At 42.2% G+C, this 22,256-nt stretch overlaps 1 protein-coding gene across 1 annotated transcript; it reads right to left on the bottom strand.

The window, feature by feature from the left end:
* Positions 1-17,464: 17,464 nt before the first annotated feature.
* LOC147886665 (pentatricopeptide repeat-containing protein At2g33680-like) lies at positions 17,465-21,058 on the bottom strand. Its single transcript, XM_087395921.1, has 2 exons — positions 20,832-21,058; positions 17,465-20,735 (listed from the first exon to the last, which is right to left on the bottom strand). Exons 1-2 carry the CDS (start codon positions 20,933-20,935, stop codon positions 18,146-18,148), a joined length of 2,694 nt encoding a protein of 897 aa, XP_087252047.1. The 5' UTR covers positions 20,936-21,058; the 3' UTR covers positions 17,465-18,145.
* Between the last annotated feature and the right edge of the window lie 1,198 nt (positions 21,059-22,256).

Here is a 22,256-nt window from a genome sequence, read left to right as displayed (position 1 = left end):
AATTCTTTGTTCAGCCTCTAGAGTCATCATTGCTCTTGAGGTGATGGATGACTTGTCTGCTGAGTCCATTTCGGCTCACACATCAGAGACCAACTTCTTTGATTGCATGCAAATATTCACCTCTTTATCTTGGTTTTCTTCAGAGAATACCTTTCTTGAGCATGCAAATTAGTTCTATTTCTCATGGCTTGGAGTTGCATGAAAGCAATCTTCACATTTCATTCGGTTTTATTCTGTTTAAGATACCTTTGGAGAATACCATTCTTGAGCATGTCACGGCTTGGAGTTGCATGAAAGCAATCGTCACATCTGATTAGGCTTAATACTGTTCAAGATGACCACAATTGCTAAGTTGGTTCTTTTGTAATTCTTGTTCAGACAGTTGTAAGTCCCATTACCATGCATGCATGTTTCTTGAGTGTGGATTTATACCATATAGATTGAATTCCTATACGAGTGTTTTGAAATTTTTGTTTCTCCGGGACTACACTATATAGTTTAAATTCCTATACCGAGTTCTTGAAAAACTCTTGAAAGAGTTTGCAACCATATTGTGGATAATTAAAGATATGATTACTCATTAATAGGTTACTTCAACTGAACTATCACAGACCAAGGGGCAATCTCTAAAAACCAAAAAAAAATGCATCCAATAATTTTGAGTCCCCTGGTGCAAGTAAAAACATTTCTGTAATACCAAGTTCAGACATTGCCAGGGGCCTCTGTTGCAATGAACTTGCAGAATTTGCTCAAGCTGCTCTGAGATGTGTTTTATTTTGAATGTCTGTTCATCTGTATTCTTACAAGTAATTTGTGGTGAATTTCTCAAATTCTACATTATGAGTAGAAAGACCCTCTAGTTTCCAGGTTTCTTCTCAACCTGAATGGTACTGTGCTGGAAAGATCCCTTTGAAGCTCATAATTGTTTTTGTGGTTAAATTGTTTTACAATTTCAAAAGCTGTGTGATTTGATATGTTCGTAGCTGTCCTAATATCTCATTCTTTTTTCCTTCTTTTTGGGGTGAGAGCAAACAGAGGGTTGCTTTGTGTTAAAGTGCAGGTATTAGTTAAAATACCAATAGGTTAACACCATGAAAAACTCTTGGGAGGGGTGGCCAGATAGACAATTATTGCACTAACATACAAAAAAGTGCAGATAAAAAAAGTTTGTAGCCCAAAATTGAGGAAGCAAGTAGCTAGGAGTGGATGATTAATATCTCAAGGAACACCTGCAGCACCATTAGACAACTTTGAAGACATGGAGATCTGGTTGTAGAGTTGCAGGTCCTGTTGCCAGAGCAATTCAGTGTATACAGTACTGAACTGAAAACTATTCTTGGCAATCCAAATGAATGAAAGTGCATGAGCTTTGAGTTGATCACTCTTCATTTCAGCATCACCCAGCGCAGGTGTATCCAGCGTATGGGGTTAAAAAAGTTTGATCTGTATTATTTTCCAAACCATTCTAGCAATGAGGACTAGCCACAAATATGTAGAAATATCTTAGAACTAGGACATTTTCTGCATGTGTCATCACCCTTGCCTATTCTTTGACCTCTATAATGCAAGCAAGGCTGTCGATGTGGACTTTTCATTGAAGATCCATGAGTCTTTAGTTGTCCTTGCTTGGCAAAAGTCCCCACAAAGGAGCAGATCGACATTGTCGAAGGGTTGTTGATGGTTAAGTTTGATTTCACGCATATGGATGTCAGCTGCTGCGACAAACGTGCTTTGGCCAATCAGCGAGACTTCATCTAATACTATGAGCTACTTGTCCTTGTAGAGAGAGGACAATGTTTGTAGGCTATCCATTTAAAGACCTGTGTAAGTGGCAACCATGAGTGGTAAATGTAGTGTGGAATGAATGATTGTGCTGTCGATCATGTGAGCCGCCTTTCTTGTGTATGCTAGTAGTAGAACTTTTGGTAACTCCACGTTTGTTGTTTGCTTGTGCGAGTGTTTGTGAGCGACCTTTCTTGTGTATGCTAGTAGAACTTTTGGTAACTCCACGTCTGTTCTTTGCTCGTGCGAGTAGACATGTATCATGTTGAGGATTCATCTCAACGTTATGTTCGATATGTGCATAGCACTAACCCAAGAGAGTGCTAAAAGGGAAAGGGTTGGAAACCCTAACCTTAACCTTAACCATGCGGGAGTTTGTATATATTTATTATTTTCAATTAATACTCGTGTATAGCTAGTCATTTGTGGTGTGCACTCTAGCTGTGCTCTCTCTCATCTCCACTCTTCTCTCCTCTTTCCATATTTGTTCATGGTATTAGAGTCTCCTTGCCTTTCGTTGAGGCATCGTGATCTGTGTGAGAGATTGAGTGATTGAGAGTTTATTCCTTTTTACGTTCATTGTTTTGTGAGAATATGTGGTTCCTCGATTCTTTGCGAGAGATTTTCTTCTCCGTTTCTCAAGTGATTCTTAAGAGTCTTTGTGGATTCATGTGAGATTTCTCATAATGTGAGAGTTTTGCAATCTTTGAGAGCATAGGTATCTCTGAGAGAGAATAGTTAGCTTATTATGGTTTCTTGAACAAAATAGGTTCATCAAAGGGTGTCATCTTCTTGAAGCCATCATCAACATTTGGAAAGGGTGTGAGTATGCCAAAGAATCTAGACAAGATATATACTTTCTTAAAGTTGATTTTGATAAGGCGTATGATAGGTTGGAATGGGACTATTCTTTCACTATTCCATTGGCAAGCGCATGCACATCAACTTGACTTTTGATATGACATAGTTGTTTATGTTTGACAATACAGAATTTGCTTACAGGTTAGTAATGTTTTTCCCTTGATTGGCTAGAGTTTCTAGAGCTATTACCAGAGCCTTGAAATCTGTAATACAAGGAGCTTTAGGTGTTTCTAAAGAGAGTTCACGAGAAAAATAGTTGAGATAAAAAAGAAATCCATGCTTTGTTTGCAAATCGTTATAAAGCGGGTTAAACATGTAGCTCCCATTGCGGTATCCAACACATATTGTTGCTTATTGGTGAGAAAAAAGTTTCAAGTGCATGCATGGCATGATACATAACACTAGCTCATGTGTATGCTAACATGTAGGTGCCATGCTTTGAAGATCTTTAAGTGAAATCTTGATAAAGATAGAAGTTAGAACTTCATTAGGCATGTCCCAAATCTCGGGAAAAGAAGGCTCTTTCTTTTTTTTGGAAATGATTGTTGAGCTAAAGACCTCTTCCTTGCCAAAGGATGGATGTAACTTTAAAATATCATACATATGTTCAATGTCATTTTTTAATTCATTGCATGTCTTACATTTTGACATCCTTTGCTTTGATGGTGTCTTGACATGGCAAAAATCTCTATGTCAAATTTTGTATAAGGTTGACGGTGAAATCATGCTCTCCTCTCTGTCTTGTAAAGTTTTATTGACAGTTTCTAGGATGGACCTTCTTTGTCATTCCCAAAGGAAGATGTTGTTGATATTCGACACGTTCATCTAGCATTGTTTGTTGAAGATGAGGTTGTGGCAATGCATGGTCTTCGAGAACTTGCTTTAATGTTGCGATTGCATTTATAGTGCTTCCATGGCATTTAAGCTTGTAGGTATTTCCATGAATTGTATGAACCACTTTTTCTTTCACCTCTGCCTAGATGATCCAGTATGTGCCATGTGATAGTCTAGTTAACCATTGATATCCTCGATTGCAAATGGGTCTTCCATTAACCATGGGTTTCAATCTAGGTTTACAGTGTCTTGTGCTCAAATCTTGATTAGTGCCTTGATGAAGAAAGCATGAAAACTCTTGAAGAAGATAGTTATGCTCGAATCAAAAAAATAATGTCATGCAGCATATACTATCCTCTCACTGTACCGCGAAGGGTGTCCCAATTTCAGACAGTATAGAAGACGTGTCTTGTGTTGAGAATAATAAGATGGGACCATAAAGAAAAATACACGCAAAGATCGATGGGATAAGTGATGCAATAACAGGAATTGATGATATTAGTGACAATGATCATGATGTTATTATTTAAATGCAGGCAAAAGGGACAAAGAATCTGAGACTTGTCATGTTCTTTATAATATTGTTGCTAGCATGCCAAAGAATATAGATGGGAGAATCTTGAGTTACGAAGGAGAAAGAGTTCAACCACAAAATTCAAGAGGCATTGATAACAAATTGACATCAATGAACATGTCTACCAGATTGCCATTTCCAAGATATTATAAGGTATCAAATAATTCTCAAGCCCACATAGCATTTGATTATAGAGATGAAGATTCAAGGGAAATGGAAGAGACTTCTGTCTACATGGGTAGCAAACACTTTCTCTAACTAGAAGGATTATATCCCTGCAACTCCTCCTCCCCTGTCCTCTAACCTTGCAACCTATCCTCTCCCTCTCCTCCTCCCTCCCTTCTCCTCCTCCTCCTCCTCCCTTCTCCACCCTCTCCTCCTCCCTTCTCCTCCCTCTCCTTCTTCCTTCTCCCCCCTCCTCCTTCTCCCTTCTGCTCTTACACCTTCGTCCTCTCCCACTCCTATGCTCCCCCTAAACCCTTAGTCCCTCAACCCTTGACCTCCATGATCTACGAGGGAGACAAGTTCTCCGCCATGTAGTCTACCTTGAAACTTCGATCCTCCTTCTGAACCCTGAAACTCTTCTAAACCCTGGAACTCCTTCTAAACCTTGGAACCTCCTCTTAAATCCTGAACCTTCCTCTAACCCTCAAACTCCTCCTAAACCCTTCAACCCCCAATGAAGGCGAAAGCCTTCATTACCCCAATCATGATGCTGCATGTCCCTTTCACACATGCATGCACTATGCTTGCTTACCACACTTACGCCTACATCTCTCAGTGGAATACGATCTGAGGTCCTAAGCTACACTTATACTATAAATGACGACAATGATATATCTGTAGTAGGTGACAAAAAGCTTCGGAACGTGCATACTGAGAATATCCTACTCTTCTTACAGAAGCCATGGGAAAGAGCCAACATTTGGCACCGTTGTTGGGGAGACTAACATCTCAAGTAATTAGTAAACATACTCAAGTATGTGTAAAAACAAACTACCACAAAGTTTCACGAACATAGCACTTAAGGGCAAGGAGAGTAAATTTTTTTCCAACTCTAGTCAAACATATCAACCCCAAGCATCAACCTTGGGTTACTACCTTAATCCTAACCCTACACCCATTTCTATAAAATCCCACTCTACCCCCTCATTCTTCTTCTTCCGCATCTAGCCTCCATCCTCTTCCCGATTTTGAGCCCTATGCAAGATCCTTCTTCGTCTCCATCGACCACCACCCTACTCCCATCCTCACAGAATGAGTTATTTTGAGCCCTTCTCACAGCGATAACTTAGCTATCCACCCACCGTCCATTTGCCCTCAATAATCTTGTTACAACGAGAAAGACTTGGAGAGCGTTGTTGGTGACCATCTCCTCCTCCCTTTGTATTTCCATCAAAGTTTTCTGTCCATCAAGTGATGTACTCTATGTTCAAAAGCTCAACAAGAACCTCTTGTCAGTAGGCCAAATGATGGAGCACAACTACTAAGTCATCTTTGATGGAGATGAATGCACTATTAGAGACAAATCTAGAGGATTTCAGCTAGGGCGGAGGAGGGGCTGAGAGGGGTTGGGGGTGGGGAGGAGGAGCTGAGAGGGGATGGGGATGGGGGTGGGGAGGAGGGGAGGTGGATTTATGCAGGGGAGGAGGATGCGAGAAGGGCATTGAAGCAGTGGAGGAGGGGCACGGGGAGGGGCGCTGAAGGGGTGGAGGAGGGTGCTAAAGGGGGTGGTGGTACTGGAGAGGGGGCAGGGGGGGTGGGTGGAGAGGAAGGGGCCACGGGGGGGGGGGGGGGGGTGGAGAAGGGGGGGGGAACAGTGGAGAGGGAGGTGGTTCACCAATCCTTTCGTACTAGTGAAATTGTTCATAGGGACAATGCCTTTCCCTTGAATTGGATTTGGTGTATTATTTGTTGTGTAGGTGACATTCTTTTGACCTTCTAATGGTTTCATCTCTGTGAACCATTCCTGATGCTTTGTCATATGAGATCATGCACTGCTGTCGATGTACCAAGCTCCTGATCTGCTTGGTCAACTTGAAAACTGGAATCCTCTTCTCATCCTCTTTTGAATTGCAATCTGTGTTAAGATACACTGTCTTCTGCATTTGCTCGCTTGCAAGAAATATGTTCTCAGGTTCATTTGCATAATTACGGTGACTAGAATGTTCACCACAATGATTTCCTCTTCCTTGAAATCCCCTCGATTGCTGCTAGATTGACCACCTTGGTCGTACTACTTCTTGCAGCAGCAATATCTTTCATAGTGTCCAAACTTATGACAATAGTTGCACTAGATGTTTGACACGTTGGTGGTCCATGAAGGATCAGGCGAAGATTTTGCCTGATTTTCTTGAAAGTGTAGACTTGAGTTGGCATGAGGCCTTGCCGGACTCTACCAAGGAGGACTGGGACCAAGTGGTGGCTACAATGAAACAGAGATTTGGGATAGTGGAGTCACCAAATGCTTTGATGTTGCAATTGGACCGGTTCTATCAAGGAGGGGGTGAGATGGTCTCTACGTTAGCAATCCGATATGAAACTTTATGAACAAAGTATGAAAGGGCAGCTTTGCGAGCTGTGGCATCTACATCATCAACCCCTCAAAGTCTCGTAGGGATGGAGCAATTAAAGATCATGAGCAAATTGGTTATGGCTTTAGAGCCTCATCTTCGCTCAAAAGTAACGAGTAAAGATCCAACAACATACGTGGAGGCACTTCACATTGCAACCAAGAAAGAAGCTTCTCTAAAGATCGAATCCTCTTTTGTGTCTTCAATAGCTTTAACTTCTAAGGTGGAGGTAAGGGGCACTCCTTAGGTACCAAAGTCCTCTAAGTTAGATCATAATATCTCCCAATTGATGGCAGAGTTTGCTGATTTGAAATTGCATTTGGTTAATGCACGATAACCTAGAGCACCACAGAGTGAAGATAGGCCTTGAGATAAGAGTGGGGTCACTTGCTATGAATGTAATGAAAAAGGTCACTATCGCCCCGAGTGTCCTAGATTGAGAAAGAAAGAAGAAAAACAAGTATCCTTTTTAGAAGCTTCTTGAGGGGATGAGGAAAGAGAGGTAATGATGGCTAAACGGGGGCGTGGTAAAGCAAAAGAAGAAGAAGAAAGCAAGGAAGAAGTAGATGAGGAACATCAGGAAGAGGAACACCATAGTAAGAAAAAGAGAACATCTGGAAGGAGAATTAGCCAGTCAGACTTTCCTTTAGGACAAGGCATTAGAAGCTATGACTTGTTGTCCGACCTTAAAGAAAAGGAAGCTCATATCACCTTTGTTCAATTACTTGCTTTGTCTCCAAAACTACGAAAGGAATGGGGAAAGCTAGCAAGCACAAGAGTGTCAAAGAAGAAAAAGAAGAAAAGTACCATTCCTGTTGTTTAAAAGGTAGATATAGAGGTTCGTGTGATAATGTACCTGTGATTGATGTGATCATTGATGGTCAAGTGATTCCTAATGTTTAAATTGACGGAGGTGCATCGATTAATGTCATAAGTGAGAAGACCATGATAGATGCTGATTTAAAATACTCTAGTAATACCTCTCCTTATCGCATCAAATTGGCTGACAACACTAGGGTAAAGACCTTGGGAGTTGTGAAGAATCTAGAAAAGGATGTATGTGGAATTTCTGTGCCAACTACTTTTCAGGTGATCCCTACAAAGCCAAATGCATGTGCCTATCCATTGATTTTGGGAAGGCCTTGGCTATGCAAGGTGAAGGCTGTTCAAAAGTGGGATATTGGAGAATTGATTTTGCAGGGAAATGATAAGAAGGTGCACTACAACATCAGAAGTCGCAAAAAGGAAGTTGTCAAGGAGGAGTCTCAAACATCAAAGAGTTCGAGCTCTGACTTAACCGGTTACGAAGAGACAGGGTATACCTCCGAGGAGTCCAGCTTAGAGGGTGAGGTGGAAAGACTAGCCTTTGGTCTTTGTCTTGGTGCTGATTGAGATGAGTCAGGAGGGAACAAGGTGGTGGTACAAGAAGATCCTCTATAGAGAAACTTCATGTGGAGGATGTGGAGCACACTAAACGACGCCAATGCAATGAAGAGCTTCTTGGTGATTCTCTATCAGCAAGTAGTGAGAAGCTCCAGTTCTTGGATATGTTAGATGATTTTCCATGTCTCTTTGCAACAAGCTATTCACAGGTTCGACCAATCTCTCTTCTGGAGCACAAGATTGAGTTGAAGCCAGAAAGCAAGCTAGTTGTGCAGCACTTAAGGCGATTGGGGGTGATCCAAGCTGAGGCACTAAAGAAAGAGGTAACACAACTACTTGAGGTAGGATTCATCTTTCATGTTGATGATTCATAATGGATATCTCCTGTAGTTGTCACACCAAAGAAAGGAAATAAGTGGCAGGTTTGTGTGGACTTTCATCCTTTGAATGCATGCACTAAGAGGGATCATTTTCCTTTGCCATTCCAAGATGAAATACTAGACCAAGTAGCAGGGCATGAGATGTATTCTGTATGTGATGGATATTCTAGGTACTTTCAAATTTGTATTTGGGAGGAAGATCAAAAGAAAACATCATTTGTCACACCTTGGGGAGTTTTTGCTTACAGAGTGATGCCTTTTGGGTTGATCAATGCACCAACTACATTTCAAAGGTTTATGAGTCAAGTGCTCGAGCCTTACTAAGGAAAGTTCATTAGAGTGTTTTTGGATGATTTTTGCATTTATTCTCAATGCATAGATTACATGGAGAAGTTAAAGATGGCCTTAGCTAGGATTGATGAAGCAAAAGGGTGTCTAAATCCTAGCAAGTGTCATTTGGCTCAAACAAAAGTAGTCTTGTTGGGCCATATTGTGTTTGAAGAAGGCCTGCAAATGGATCCTGACAAGGTTCAAGCAATCATGGCATTGCCAAGTCCTGAGAGTGTCACTGGTGTTTTCAGAATTCTAGGAAAGAGCAAGTATTATCAACGCTTTTGTGATGATTTCACAGAGATAGTGCATCCCATGAACTTGTTGACAAGAAAAGGAGTTTCTTTCCAATGGGGTGTGGAGCAACAAGAGTATTTTTAGCAAAACTTAAGGAGGCCATGAGTAAGGGCCCAATATTGAAGCCCCTTGATTGGTCTCAAGACTTTTATGTAAATCCAAGTGTATCTTTGCATTCAGTTGGTGCTGTATTGCTATAAAAAGGAGAGGTAGGTAGAATGCAACCCATCTATTATGCCAGCTGACAGCTTATAGAGGTGGAAACAAGGTATGAAGAAATGGAGCAACAAGATCTCTCTTTGGTGTTTTCAATCAAAAAATTTTGCTCCTATTTATTACCTCGACCACTTTTCTTCCTTACCTCTCAGTCTGTATTAGCATATCTAGTTTGCAAGCCTAATCCTGGGGGGACATTTGCAAAATGGTTGTCAAAGCTTCAAGAGTTTTCTTTCTCTTTTGTCACTGAAAATACCACTAGGTCCACTATGACAGATTTGCTCACAGGACGGTAGGATCTAAGAGAAGAAAAGAAATATAAGGAGATGATGAAAGGGAGAACCCACCAACAGCTTTTGTCTTGTATTTTGATGGGGCTTTTAGTCCTTCACACCAACAAGGAGCCGCGGGGATGGTATTGATGAATTCTGAAGGTTAAGAAGTATGGGATAGAGGACAAGAGCTTCCAGGTATCACAACTAACAATGCAGCTGAGTATAATGCTTTGATTCTTGGTTTGGAGGGTTGTCTTCAAAGTCAAGTTAAAGAATTGGAAGCAAGAGGAGATTCTCAGCTTATTATAAAGCAAATGTAAGGGCATTACAAGACAAGAAGTCCTCATTTGAAGGAGCTTAATCAAAAGGCTATGGCACTATGTAGTCAGTTTGATTTTTGTAAGTTTGTTCATATAAACAAAAAAGAAAATCAAAGGGCAGATGAGTTAGCTACTCCAGCCATTGTAGTACAAGACCACGGGGTGGTTTCTTTGGTAGACATTGGATGGCCAGAACTGCAAGATGTTCAGCAATATGTGGAAGAAGGCATGTTTCCTCAAAGGTTAACTCCACAACAGAAGCAAAGATTGGTAAGGAAGGCTTGTCCCTATACTATTGTTGATGAAATTCTTTATAAATTGGGAAAAGATAAGGTGCTCCGTCAGGTGGTCCATCCCATGGAGACTAGGAGAATCCTAGAAATGTGTCATGAATGCTCTGGTAATTTTGCTTCAGCAAGAATAGCTAGGAGAATTCTTAATGCAGGCTACTTTTGGCCACGCCTCCATAAGGATGTATATAAATGGTGGCAAAGTTGTAAAGTATGCCAAAAGTTTGAAAGACGATAGTTGATTCCTGGGCCCTTGAAGCCTATTCCAGCATATGGACCATTTGAGAGGTGGGGGTTAGACTTTGTGGGACCACTTCCTCGCTCATCTCAAGGCAAGCATTATTTATTAGTGGCCACAAATTATGCGACTCAGTGGGCAGAGGCTAAGGCCACAGTCAATAGCAAGGCAAGCACAGTTGCAAAATTTCTCTTTGATCAAATTTGTTCACGCTTTGGTTGTCCTTTGGAAATTCTCATTGATGAAGTAAGCTCTTTTAGAAATGAACTAATTGAAGATGTGGTGCATAAGCTAAAGATAAATCATAGCATGTCCACACCATACTATCCCCAATGTAATGGCTTGGCTGAGAAAACAAATGGATTGTTGTGCAATTCAATGGGAAATCTTATAGACACCAAGAAAAGGCATTGGGATAGGCACTTGACAGAGGTTTATGGGCTTACAGCAGAAACACACACAAGCTAGCTATTGGGTTTACACCATTCCAACTAGTGTATGGGATAGAAGCCATTTTGCCCATTGAATTGGAGATACATAGTCTTTGCATTGCTGTTGCAAGAAAAGGAGGACAGGAGGATGCCTATGCTCAACACTTGGTATAGCTAGAAGCCTTGGATGAATGCAGATTACACGCCTTATAAAACTTGGAAGCTTCTCAAAAAAGGTGCAAGGCCCGTTTTGACACCAAATTACGCAAGAAGAAAGATATTGCAGAAGGAGATTTGGTCATGAGATTTGAATCAATGGAAGAATCAGACGGGGGGGAGGAGATCTCAGAGGAGGAAGTTCACATGATGGGGGTGTCTCTAACCCCGCCACCTGCAGAAAAGGTAACAGCTAGTCCTCAACAGCTTGAATCTATGCTTTCCCCAGACCTCACTCCAAGTGAGAAAGACGAGTTCCTAGAAATGTTCAAAGATTTCCCTGATCTCTTTACAACTAGTTATCGCCATCTTCGCCATGTGACTGCCATAGAACACAAGATAGAGCTGAAGCCTGATGCGAAGCCTGTGGCTTAGAAGTATCGGAGATTAGGGCCCCTAAAGACCGATGCTTTGCGCTCAGAGTTGCAGAAACTTGTAGAAGCTGGGTTTATTGTGTCGGTTCACAATACTGAATGGGTTTCACCAGTGGTAGTCACCCCAAAGAAAAACAACAAGTGGCGGGTCTACATCGACTATAAGAAACTCAATGTAGCCACCAAGAGGGACCATCATCCTCTTCCCTTTTAAGACCTCATTCTTGAGAAGGTAAGTGGTCATGAGATGTATACTTTCTGTGATGGTTACTCCGGGTTTTATCAAATCAGAATTGCTGAGGAGGATGTGCTTAAAACCACATTTGCCACACCTTGGGGGACATTTGCATTCAAAGTAATGCCATTTGGCCTCACCAATGCTCCTGCTACCTTTCAAAGATTTATGCAAATGGTGTTTGCTCCTTATTTGGGGGTTTTCTTGGAGGTGTTTTTAGATGATTTTTGTATATTATCGGCACGTAAGGAGCATATCATGAAGGTTAGGTTGGACTTTTAAAGGGTCAATGATGTGAATGGCAGCCTCAACCCTGATAAATGCACCATTGGAGCCACCCAAGGGAGGTTACTGGGACATATTGTCTGATAAATGCACCATTGGAGCCACTCAAGGGAGGTCAATGATCTGAGGGCGTCAAGCCTGACCCCAAGAAGGTAGAAGCATCTTGGTCAAAGATTTTCTATATCAATCTTGGGTTTGGTGAGCACACTCTGGCGGGTATTCTTCTCCAGCAAGGGGAGGATCGGTTCATGTATCTCATTCAATTTGCTTCTCGACAATTGCTCGAAACTGAACGACGCTACTCTGAGGCTGACAAGCATGCTTTGTCTTTGGTGTTCTGCATTGAGAAATTTTAGCATTATGTTGCTAGAAAGTCCTTCATTATAATCTATAGCAATGGTCTTGAAAGCAGGTTCTTCAATCACCAAATCCCATGGGCCGGTTGGCCAAATGGTTGGCAATTTTACAAGAATATGATTTTTCTTTCAAAATTGTAAAAGGGGGTTGTTCCAACTTGAAGAATGCTTTGATTGATTTAGAGGAGTGCCTCGATGTAACCCTTGTAGCGGCCATAGAAGTTGGGGATCCATGGTATGGTGGAATCTATAGGTTTCTGACCGCTTTCTCCTTTCCTCCAGAAAGTACTAGCTATGAGAGAAAGAAGATCCGCAAAGATAGTAGGCGCTACACTCTCTTTGATGGGGTGTTATACCGTCAAGGCCTGGATGGGGTACTAAGACGGGCCATTGATGCAGATGAAGTACCTAAGGTATTGAAGCATTATCATGATGGATTTTGTGGAGGCCATTATGTCGGTGACTATACCACTAAGAAGATTTCACATGCTGGGTACTACTGGCTGACCTTGTTTAAGGATGTCACTATGTATTGCAAAACTTGTGAACCATGCCAATTCTTTGGTAGGAAGGATTTGCATCCTGGGCAACATCACCCAATGATGTCCATCCATCCGTTTCAAAAGTGGGGAATAGATTTTGTTGGGCCCCTGCCCATGACTGCCCGCAAAAAGAAGTATCTTCTGGTAGCCACTCAGTATGTCACTAAGTCGGCTGAAGCTATCGCTCTCCCCACTGCAAATGGTAAGGCAGTTTCAAATTTCATATTTGAACGTATCTGCACAAGGTTTGGGATACCCATGGAAATAGTATCTAGTCCATTCTTAAATGAAGCAGTGGAGTTGCTCATGGATCGCATGGGTATTAATCATCGCACTTCTAGCATCTATTATCCAGCATCCATGGGACAAACGGAGCGGACCAATGGCCTCCTTTGTAAATCCATGGGAAAAATGGCTACAGGGAGCAGGAGCCAGTGGGATTAGAAGGTCACTAAAGTTGTGTGGGCTTACAACATCACTCATAAAATGTCTATAGGTCACACTCCTTTTGAGTTGGTGTACGGTACTGAGGCAGTTTTACCCCTAGAGATAGAGATTACGGCCTTGAGATTGGCACAAGAACAGAGGATGACAGAAGATGAACATGTAGAGGCTAGGTTGGTATAACTTGAGAAGTTAGATGAAACCCGATGCCTTACACTACATCAAACAAAGATCCAAAAGAATCAACAAAAGGCCCGCTTGGATGCTAAAATTCGCAAGGGATGGGAAAGACACTTTGCTGAGGGGGATGTTGTGCTATGCTTTGATAACATATTAGACCACCAAATGGATAAGAAGTTCCTGCCACTGTGGGACTGGTCCATACAAAGTCATCAAGGAACGTAGCAATGGGTTTGTACAAGTTCAGGAGCTGCATGAGCCATATGGCAAGAAGGTGATCAACAAGCGTTATCTCAAGCACTTCTTTGTCCGTGATGGTCCCAGGCATGGAAATGCTATGCATTCCCTGCCTTGGGGGGGGAGCTGTTATGGATAAATTTGACCAAAGTAAAAGGCATAAATATGTGTGTGTGCTTGTATGTGTGGCAATAATAAAATATGGTGTGCATAAGGCCCAGGGTTGAGGTGGCAGGGCATGACCATGTGCCACCCTTGTAAGAGGACCCATAAGGTGTCTTGTACATAATCCATGGTAATAATAATACAAAATGATAAGGTGACATGGATCCTCCATGCACCACCCCTCCACCTAGGCGGTCCCACACCTGCATTTAGTGAGATATTGCCCAAGGACCATGGGAGAAGTAATATAAAATAGGTGGAGATGGATATTATATTGGATTATTCCCTCCACGTAGGATAGGCCCATGTGGGGGGGGTGTAGAAAGTCCAAGAATGCAAGTTAAATAATGGGAAAGTAGGATGAGGTGGCAAGATTCCTTGTGCCAACCCTCCACTTATCCTCCTAGATGTTTGAATGTATTATAAAATTGGGAAGAGCCCAAGGGAGTATCTTAGACTTGGGATATGGGGGTTGATGTATGTGGAAAAATGAGGCAAAGGGTTGTCGCATTCTTGTAAAGCCACCTAGCTAGTACTTTGATTTCCCCCCCCATCTTTCCAATAAAGCATGACTCTCTTCCCTTGATGTTTCCATCTCTACATTCCACCTCCCATCATGTACATGCTCCTCTTCCCCCTCTCCTTCCCCCTTGTGCCATAGTCCCTCTCTTCATTCCCACTCCTCTTAATCTTTTTTCCCCACCTATGTTAAGGCTTCTTCCCTCACGTTCCCTTTTCCTCCATGGCCCTTGAGTGTTGCAATGCCTAGCGTCTAGCCTCATGCATTGAATTCTTTTCTAGTTAACAATGCACATGCATGCGTGATGTGTTGAGTAGTGCAAAATGCCTATATGATTGCTAAGTAGTGGAAAATGCCTATATATTGAATACTCTTGTACGAATCACATTTTATGTACTATTTCTAGTACATTATGATACAATTTTTAAACATGATTGGTTGCTTTTGTTTCTCTCCTTCTCTTTTATCGTCGTTGCAACCTCAACATGCTCTATTAAATCTTGAAGACTCATTAAAAGAGAGCTATCCCTTCAAGCTTCAAAAATACATTTTACTACTTGAAAACATATTCTCTAGTTTCTTATTGTCTATTATCTTGATCAATGGTTTTATTTTTAAATCCCTTGCACCCTCCCTTTGGAAAAGTTTCAAACATTTAGCAATACCCCATATATCGTTTGGAAAAAATATCATGTTGTTTCACTTTAAGTTGTGGATTACTAACTAGGGTTACATCTATATGCAATTCTAACCCTTGATGGTAGCATAAGGTATCAGAGCACAAAATATCTAGTCTATAATTGGATTGTAACTCTTTTGTTGGGTTAAGGATACAGGGAGATGAGTGGCCAAGATGGCATGTAAAGATCCAAAAAAATATTCAACCACACCACCAATGAAGTTGGCAAGAAGAGGGTTAATTGAATATGTAACCTCACAATTCTATGAGTAGCCAAGACTCTTTTTCATTTTACCCCTTCTCTCTCTCTCTCTCTCTCTCTCTCTCTCTCTCTCTCTCCCAGTTGGTAGAGCCTCTCTCCAAGGGATGCAAGTAAGAGGAATTCTCCACCTGAGTGTGAAGGGGAAAGATTCTCTCTTTCCTCATAATTGAGAAACCATCAACAATCTTGACATATTGTACCATCCTTGGATCTAGTGATAAACATCTCTTTTGATTAGCAAATCATTCCTCAGCATGAGGACATTTATGCATAAGTGCAGTGGACATCATCAGATTCAGCCATAGCACAACCTGGGGATCCTCAATGTTTCAATATGCACTTCTGGCTATTGTACACAGTCCATACTTAATGCAGATTAGTGGCTAACTGATCTATCCCTACACCAGCATTCGGCACCTCATATGCCCCAGGGATATCTTATGCTTTCTCAGCTGTATTTCAGGCTTTTAGGCCTTTATACTGTCATTTCCACCTTGAGTCTATGACAAATGCTACATCCCATGCCAGGATGCTTATCTATGCACATATCAAATCACCTTCATCTCTTGACAGTTGAGCATACAAGTTTGACTATGCGGTCTTCTTCGACCCCACATCATTTGACATAAATTATTCTACTACAACATACCTCACATTTTGTTGTCAGTTATTTTGGGTTGGTGACACTCTTGTATGTCATAACCTATCGGATAACATCTCCATAGCTACATCGACTAGCTTCACATCCGGATGCCTCTTTTACAGAGTAGCTACACAGTCTATGATGACTTATGACATGTTCACAGCACGCAACCATACATCCAGTCATGCACACAATCATCTTTTGATCGACCATTCTTTGATCTAGGTGGACTTTACTTTCTATATATTTCCTTCCTCTTCCCTTCGGCCTATCTTCTGGGTTCTATTCCCAAAGGCGAAGGATGACCCACAATTTAAGAGGGGGAATGTGTTTTTATGTACATGATCATAAGTTGTACTCATTGTGTAGGCTTTGGCTACGTAGTCACTGTGCTCACACATGCATATTCTTTTAAGTTTTGGATGCTATTGTATGCACCAAACGAAATCCACAAAAAGGTCTTGTACATGCACCCTCTACTTACCCAGCAATTTAAGAGGGGGTGCTGAGGATGTTGGAGGGAGGCTTGGAGAGGGGAGAAGGTGGAAAGACAAGAGGGAGGCTTTGGGGAGGAGGTGGAAAGACAAGAGGCATCTTTAGGGGCAAGGAGGAGATAAAAGGTCAATGGAATGGAGGAGATAGAAGGTCACCTTCAGGAGGAAGGAGGAGATGGAAGGTTAATTGAATGAAAGGAGGAGATGCAAGGTCTCAGAGCCACGGGTTAAGACCTAGCCAAAATTTAAGAATCAAAGATCCACCTTCAGATGGGGAGTGGTTGAGGATGGTCATGCATCTTTGCCCGTGCAAAGCACGGGTTCGGTACTCGTTACACTCAATTGTTGCTTGGATTTGGAAAGAGGTAGCATAACTTTGAATGAATTAGCATTATATAACTTGCATTAGTGTCTCGAGTATGTATGAACTAGTAACACCAAGTGGTCTAAGCTAGTGTCACGAAGAATGTATTGTGGTATCTAGCATATTATGCGAGGATGAAGATGTCCATGATGACACAACACAGTACTAGAGGGTGATTACATAGCCCTCAAAGTGATATTTGATTTAGGTTTACTAGTGAGCGGAGGCAACAGATCACTAGCTTGAGACAGAGGCGATGGGGTGTTATTTGGAAGTTGGGACAGAGGATCCAATCGATCTACATTATTTGGGTTGATTAGTGCTTGGTTGTGGGGGACTAGGTAGTGGTGTGGGCTAGTCCCCAAGAGGATTTGGTTGTTAATGGTCATCCAAATCTTCACTTGTTTTCCTCCTCTACGGTTTTCACTTCACCTACTATAGAACAAATATACATGCAAAGTGCTTCGTTGAGCTCCCCATCAATAGTAGTAGGGTATCGAATCAACTCGTTGGTAAAAACCATACAAATTGTGGATGCCTCACTCTCTTCAAGAAGATCATAAATCCCAATGGAGGCATCAGCCATCATGACCCATTTAAAGATGTTTCAAAGTCTTGGCAATTCTCCAACATAAACTCTCAAGTGCATCAAGTAATTGCTAATATCATTTACAAACTATGAAGTACGTTTGCAACAGGTTCGGTCAACATTGCAGTCCCCAAGGATATCCTTCATGCAATCTACAACTGCCATATATTTTTCCTCTAGCTCTTCATAGCATTGCACCAATTCGTCCTTCTTGCAGGTACTCTCATAATTGTCTATGGTTTTTTAAGTTTCTACAAGCTCAAAACTAAGATCATGTTATAGGTTTGTCACTACCTCCTGAAGTGTTTGCTTCTCATATTCAAACTTATTGTTTTGACCTCAGAAGATGGTACTTCAACCTATTTTGACAACTCTACATTCTTTTCTTTTGCTTTAGCAAGGGCCTTTGTGAGTGTGATCCAAAGGTAGTGTGAACCATGGGAACGTCTCCCCCTGCAAGTGTTTGTCTATACCATGTTGAAGGTCAGAGAAAGCCTTAGTCACCCTGCTTCAAAGGTGAGCCTGCACATAAGAATAACTGATCCCCGGGATTGGATATTGCAATAGCCTGGCTAACAAACGATGACTTCTTGCTCTTCTTCGTCCACATCAATACAGGTGTGTCTGACATGTAGCTAGCCTCTTCCACGTGCCTATTCAATTCTGCAACTAGGCTTGTACCTCTTGGTGAGGATGTGATCTATCTCAAGCAACAAGTTCGTGCACCACATTAATCACCTCAAAACAACACTGACCTGGCACTTCTTCACTTATTATCAATCATTGCCCTTCTCCCCATTCAACCCACCTGAATCAGCATGGATGTTTGCTAGCGACACCTGTGGTGAAGCATATCCTGACTCGTGAACAAAATTTGCAGCACGCACAGCCCGCTCCACATCATTATGAGTTCTGGATGATGAAAGCAAGCTCGACCATGCCAAGGCGACATTTTCAAATGGCATACTGATGATCAGGTCTTCTGCCTCTTCCAATAGGCCTCTTCGCCCAAGAAGATCAACCATGCACACATGATGCTCCAGCGAGGGGGTTAAGCCATGGTCTCTATTCATAGAGGCAAAGTATCGCCTCCCATCAGCGACCATACCTGTATGACTGCATGCAGTAAGAACGGAGATGAAGGTGATCTTGTCTGGCTTCAAACCTTTGCCCAGCATTTGACCAAACAATTGCAGGGCCTCCTTGCCATGCCCATTCTGGGCACATGCTGCGAGCATGGCATTCCAGGAAACCACATTCTGCTGTGGCATCTCTGCAAACATCGCCCTTGTATCATCGAGGCTCCCGCACTTGCCATACATATTGAGGAGGGCTGTCCCCACAACAACATCTGGCTCCCATCCATTGCCAATAGCTGTAGCATGGATCCCTCGACCCTCATCCAGCGCTGCTACACTGGAACATGCATCCACAACACAAAGGATGGTGACCTTGTCTGGCTCAAAACCTTCGGATTGCATTTCAGCAAACAGTTGCAGGGCATCCTTCCACTGCCCATTCTGAGCACATACAGAGATCATTGCACTCCACGATACCACGTCCCGCTGTGGTATCCCTGCAAACCCTGCCCTCGCATCATCTAGGCTCCTGCACTTGCCATATATATTGACCAGGGCTGTCCCCACCACCACATCTGACTCCCATCCATTGCCAGCTACAAAAGCATGAATTGCTTGACCCTCTTCTAGGGCTGCCACAGTGGCGCATGCATCCAGAATGCAGATGGAGGTCAACTTGTCTGGCTCAAAGCCTTCAACCTGCATTTGACCAAATGCTCGCAGGGCCTCCTTGCCATTCCCATTCTGGGCACATGCAGAGATGAAGGCATTCCAGGAGATCACATCCCGCTGTAGCATCTCTGCAAACACTGCTGTCGCATCATCCAGGCTGCCACACTTGCCATACATATTGACAAGGGCCGTTCCCACATTGTCCAACTCCCATCTGTTGCCAACAACAGTAGCATGGATCACTCGACCCTCTTCTAGGGCTGCCACACTGGCACATGCATCCACAATGCAGATAAAGGTTATCTTATCTGGCTCGAAGCCTTCAGCCTGCATTTTATCAAACAGTTGCAGGGCCTCCTTGCCATGCCCATTCTGGACACATGAAGCGATCATGGCACTCCAAAAGACTACGTCCCTCTGTGGACATTCTTCAAACACTGCCCTCACATCATTTAGGCTCCCGCAGTTGCTGTACATATTGACGAGGGATGTTCGCACAACAACATCTGACTCCCATCCGTTGCCAGCAACAGTAGCATGGATCGCTCGAACCTCTTCTAGGGCTGCCCCACTGACACACGCATTAACAATGTTGATAAAGGTGATCTTGTTGGGCTCAAGGCCTTCGGCCTGCATTTGACCAAACAGCTGCAGAGCTTCCTTTCCATGCCCATTCTGGGCATAAGTAGCGATCATGGCATTCCAAGAGACCACATTCCGCTGTGGCATCTCTGCAAACACTGCCCTCCCATCATCCACGCTCCCGCACTTGCCATACATATTGACTAGGGCTGTGCCAAGAATAAGATCGGACTCCCATCCATTGCCAGTAACAGTAGCATGGATCACTCGACGCTCTTCTAGGGCTGCCACACTGGCACACGCATCCACAACGCAGATGAAGGTGATCTTGTTTGGCTCGAAGCCTTCAGCCTGCATTTGAGCAAACAATTGCAAAGCCTCCTCGTCAAGCCCATTCTGGGCACACGCAGAGATCATGGCATTCCAGGAAACCACGCTCCGCGTTGGCATCTCTGCAAACAATGCCCTTGCATCGTCCACGTTCCTGTTCTGGGAAGACGCTGTGATCATAGTATTCCAAGTGTACACGCCCCGATCAAGTAGTTTGTCAAAAACAGCACGTGCACTCTCCAAGCTTCCACACTTGCTGTACATTTGGACCAGAAGGTTACCCAGAAATCTATTGCCTGCATATCCACGCCTGCTCATGTGTTCATGCACATGTTTGCCCTCAGACAGGGCCTTGGCACTGGTGCAACGCCTCAAAAGCGAGGCGTAGGTACCATGATCTGTCTCCGGACCCAGCTGACCAAGGATCTCCGCATTCAAGCTTTCACGCTGCTCGCACTCTTCATTCCTCTGATGCCGCACGACCTTGTCTTTGTGCCCACCAAAGTCTATTTTCGTGTCCCAAGCACCAGGGCCGGGCCTTTCCGAGACATTCGAGGTCGCTTTGCAACATAATATCCTGTCTGATAGCCGTCTCTCCGAAGACAAAGGCTCAACCGCAACATGGGGCATGCCCGAAGCCGATGTCAAACAAGAAGAAACAAGGCAAAGGAATAGAGCCATAGGCTCAATGTTGTCGCGAGAACTGAGAGCCAAAACCGCATATAAAGGCTAACATTATCAGGAAATCAATGGGATTTTCGACCAGGAAAAGCAGGAAAAGAGCGAGATGCAGACTTACAGTTCAAAGCAGACACGAAAAGTGATAGCAGAAGGAACCCATCTCCCTCGCTCTGTGCCAGGCACTACACACAAAGGACATATGAAACTATTTGCTTGAGACATATGTCGTAGTTACAGAGACTCCATCTGAAGCATAGTACCATCTCCTTTGCTATACCCTTCATGGCTCCATCTTTGCTACTCCTCCTCCTCCGTCCCACGTACTTAAAAGTCTTAGAGGAGAGAGGATTACTCACATAATACCAGACTCTGGCAGGTAGCTGTATTGAGCTAGAATATATATAAATGAACTTAGTGCTATTTCCTAAAAATTGTTAAATAATATTTTCCTTTTTGACTTAGTTTTTAAAGTGAATTTAGAAAATAGATTTATGTAAACTTGCAATTTGAGAAGTATAAATTATGATATCAAGAAGAGCACTATAATAATACAAATATTTGAAATACACTACAATATTATTATAAGAGTAACAATACATGAAAATTTATCTCGTATACTTAAAAGTAGTTATTATTGGAATTGTTATATCATTAAAAACATGATGTTTTTAAAAGCATGAATTAATAATAGTTCATACATGAAATATTTTATGTGTATTGAAAAAAAGTAGTAATGCTTTGAAAACAAAAAAAATTGAGTAATATATGCTATGAATTAAGAGTTCTTCAAGAGTATGATTTAACTATAGTTTGAAATAGGAAGTTCTTTACATGTATTGAAAATGGGCTTCTATGTAAATATACTAGATTATGTCTCTATTTTTTAGAAAGTAAAATTTTTTTGTAGATGCTGGATTTTCACTGAGGTTATTGTAGCCACATGTCGAGTCGGTTGTGTTGAGTTCTCTTATGAATTTCTCTTCGAGTGTATCTGCTTTGCTTTTTAAGTTTGTGGTGGCTAGGATTTCTGTTTTGAAGTTCGAGTGGAACGGTTTGTACCTGTTAACATCATGTTTCATTTTTAATGGAGGATTGGTTTGGTGTTGTGCTATCCGTTTTTTAAGATTACTAGTTTGTCCAATCTATCGTTTTTCTGTAGCAATACATAGAATAGAATATACGTAATATGGGCCTTTTGTGCCTTTTTCTTTGTCTTCTTCGCAATTTACTATTTGAAATAGCAAAATGAAGTACGATGAGTTTTTTCAAAGATATGGAGTCAAGAATGTACATGTAGGTGGTGAAATATATTGTTCTTTGGTGGAGTCGGGAAAAACTCAAAATGTTCGCCATATGCTTCTTTTGCAAAATTCAAATCAATTATGGAAGTTATACCTTCTATGGTTAATTTCCAATTCTTTTGCTTTTTTTAAATCATTGGTTTGGAACATGTTGTTGAACTCCGCTAGTATGACATTTGCAGTTTTACGATCTATTTTGAGGAGTTCCGCTAAGCTTACATTATTGTAGCCAAAGTGTAGAA

Source organism: Dipteris shenzhenensis, chromosome 24, assembly GCF_047967505.1.
Source record: "Dipteris shenzhenensis isolate YYH24624 ecotype China chromosome 24, Dip_SZ_1.0, whole genome shotgun sequence".
NCBI classification, from domain to species: domain Eukaryota; kingdom Viridiplantae; phylum Streptophyta; class Polypodiopsida; order Gleicheniales; family Dipteridaceae; genus Dipteris; species Dipteris shenzhenensis.
The sequence above is the reverse complement of the archived record's forward strand: the minus strand, read 5'-3'. Positions and strand labels throughout refer to the sequence as shown.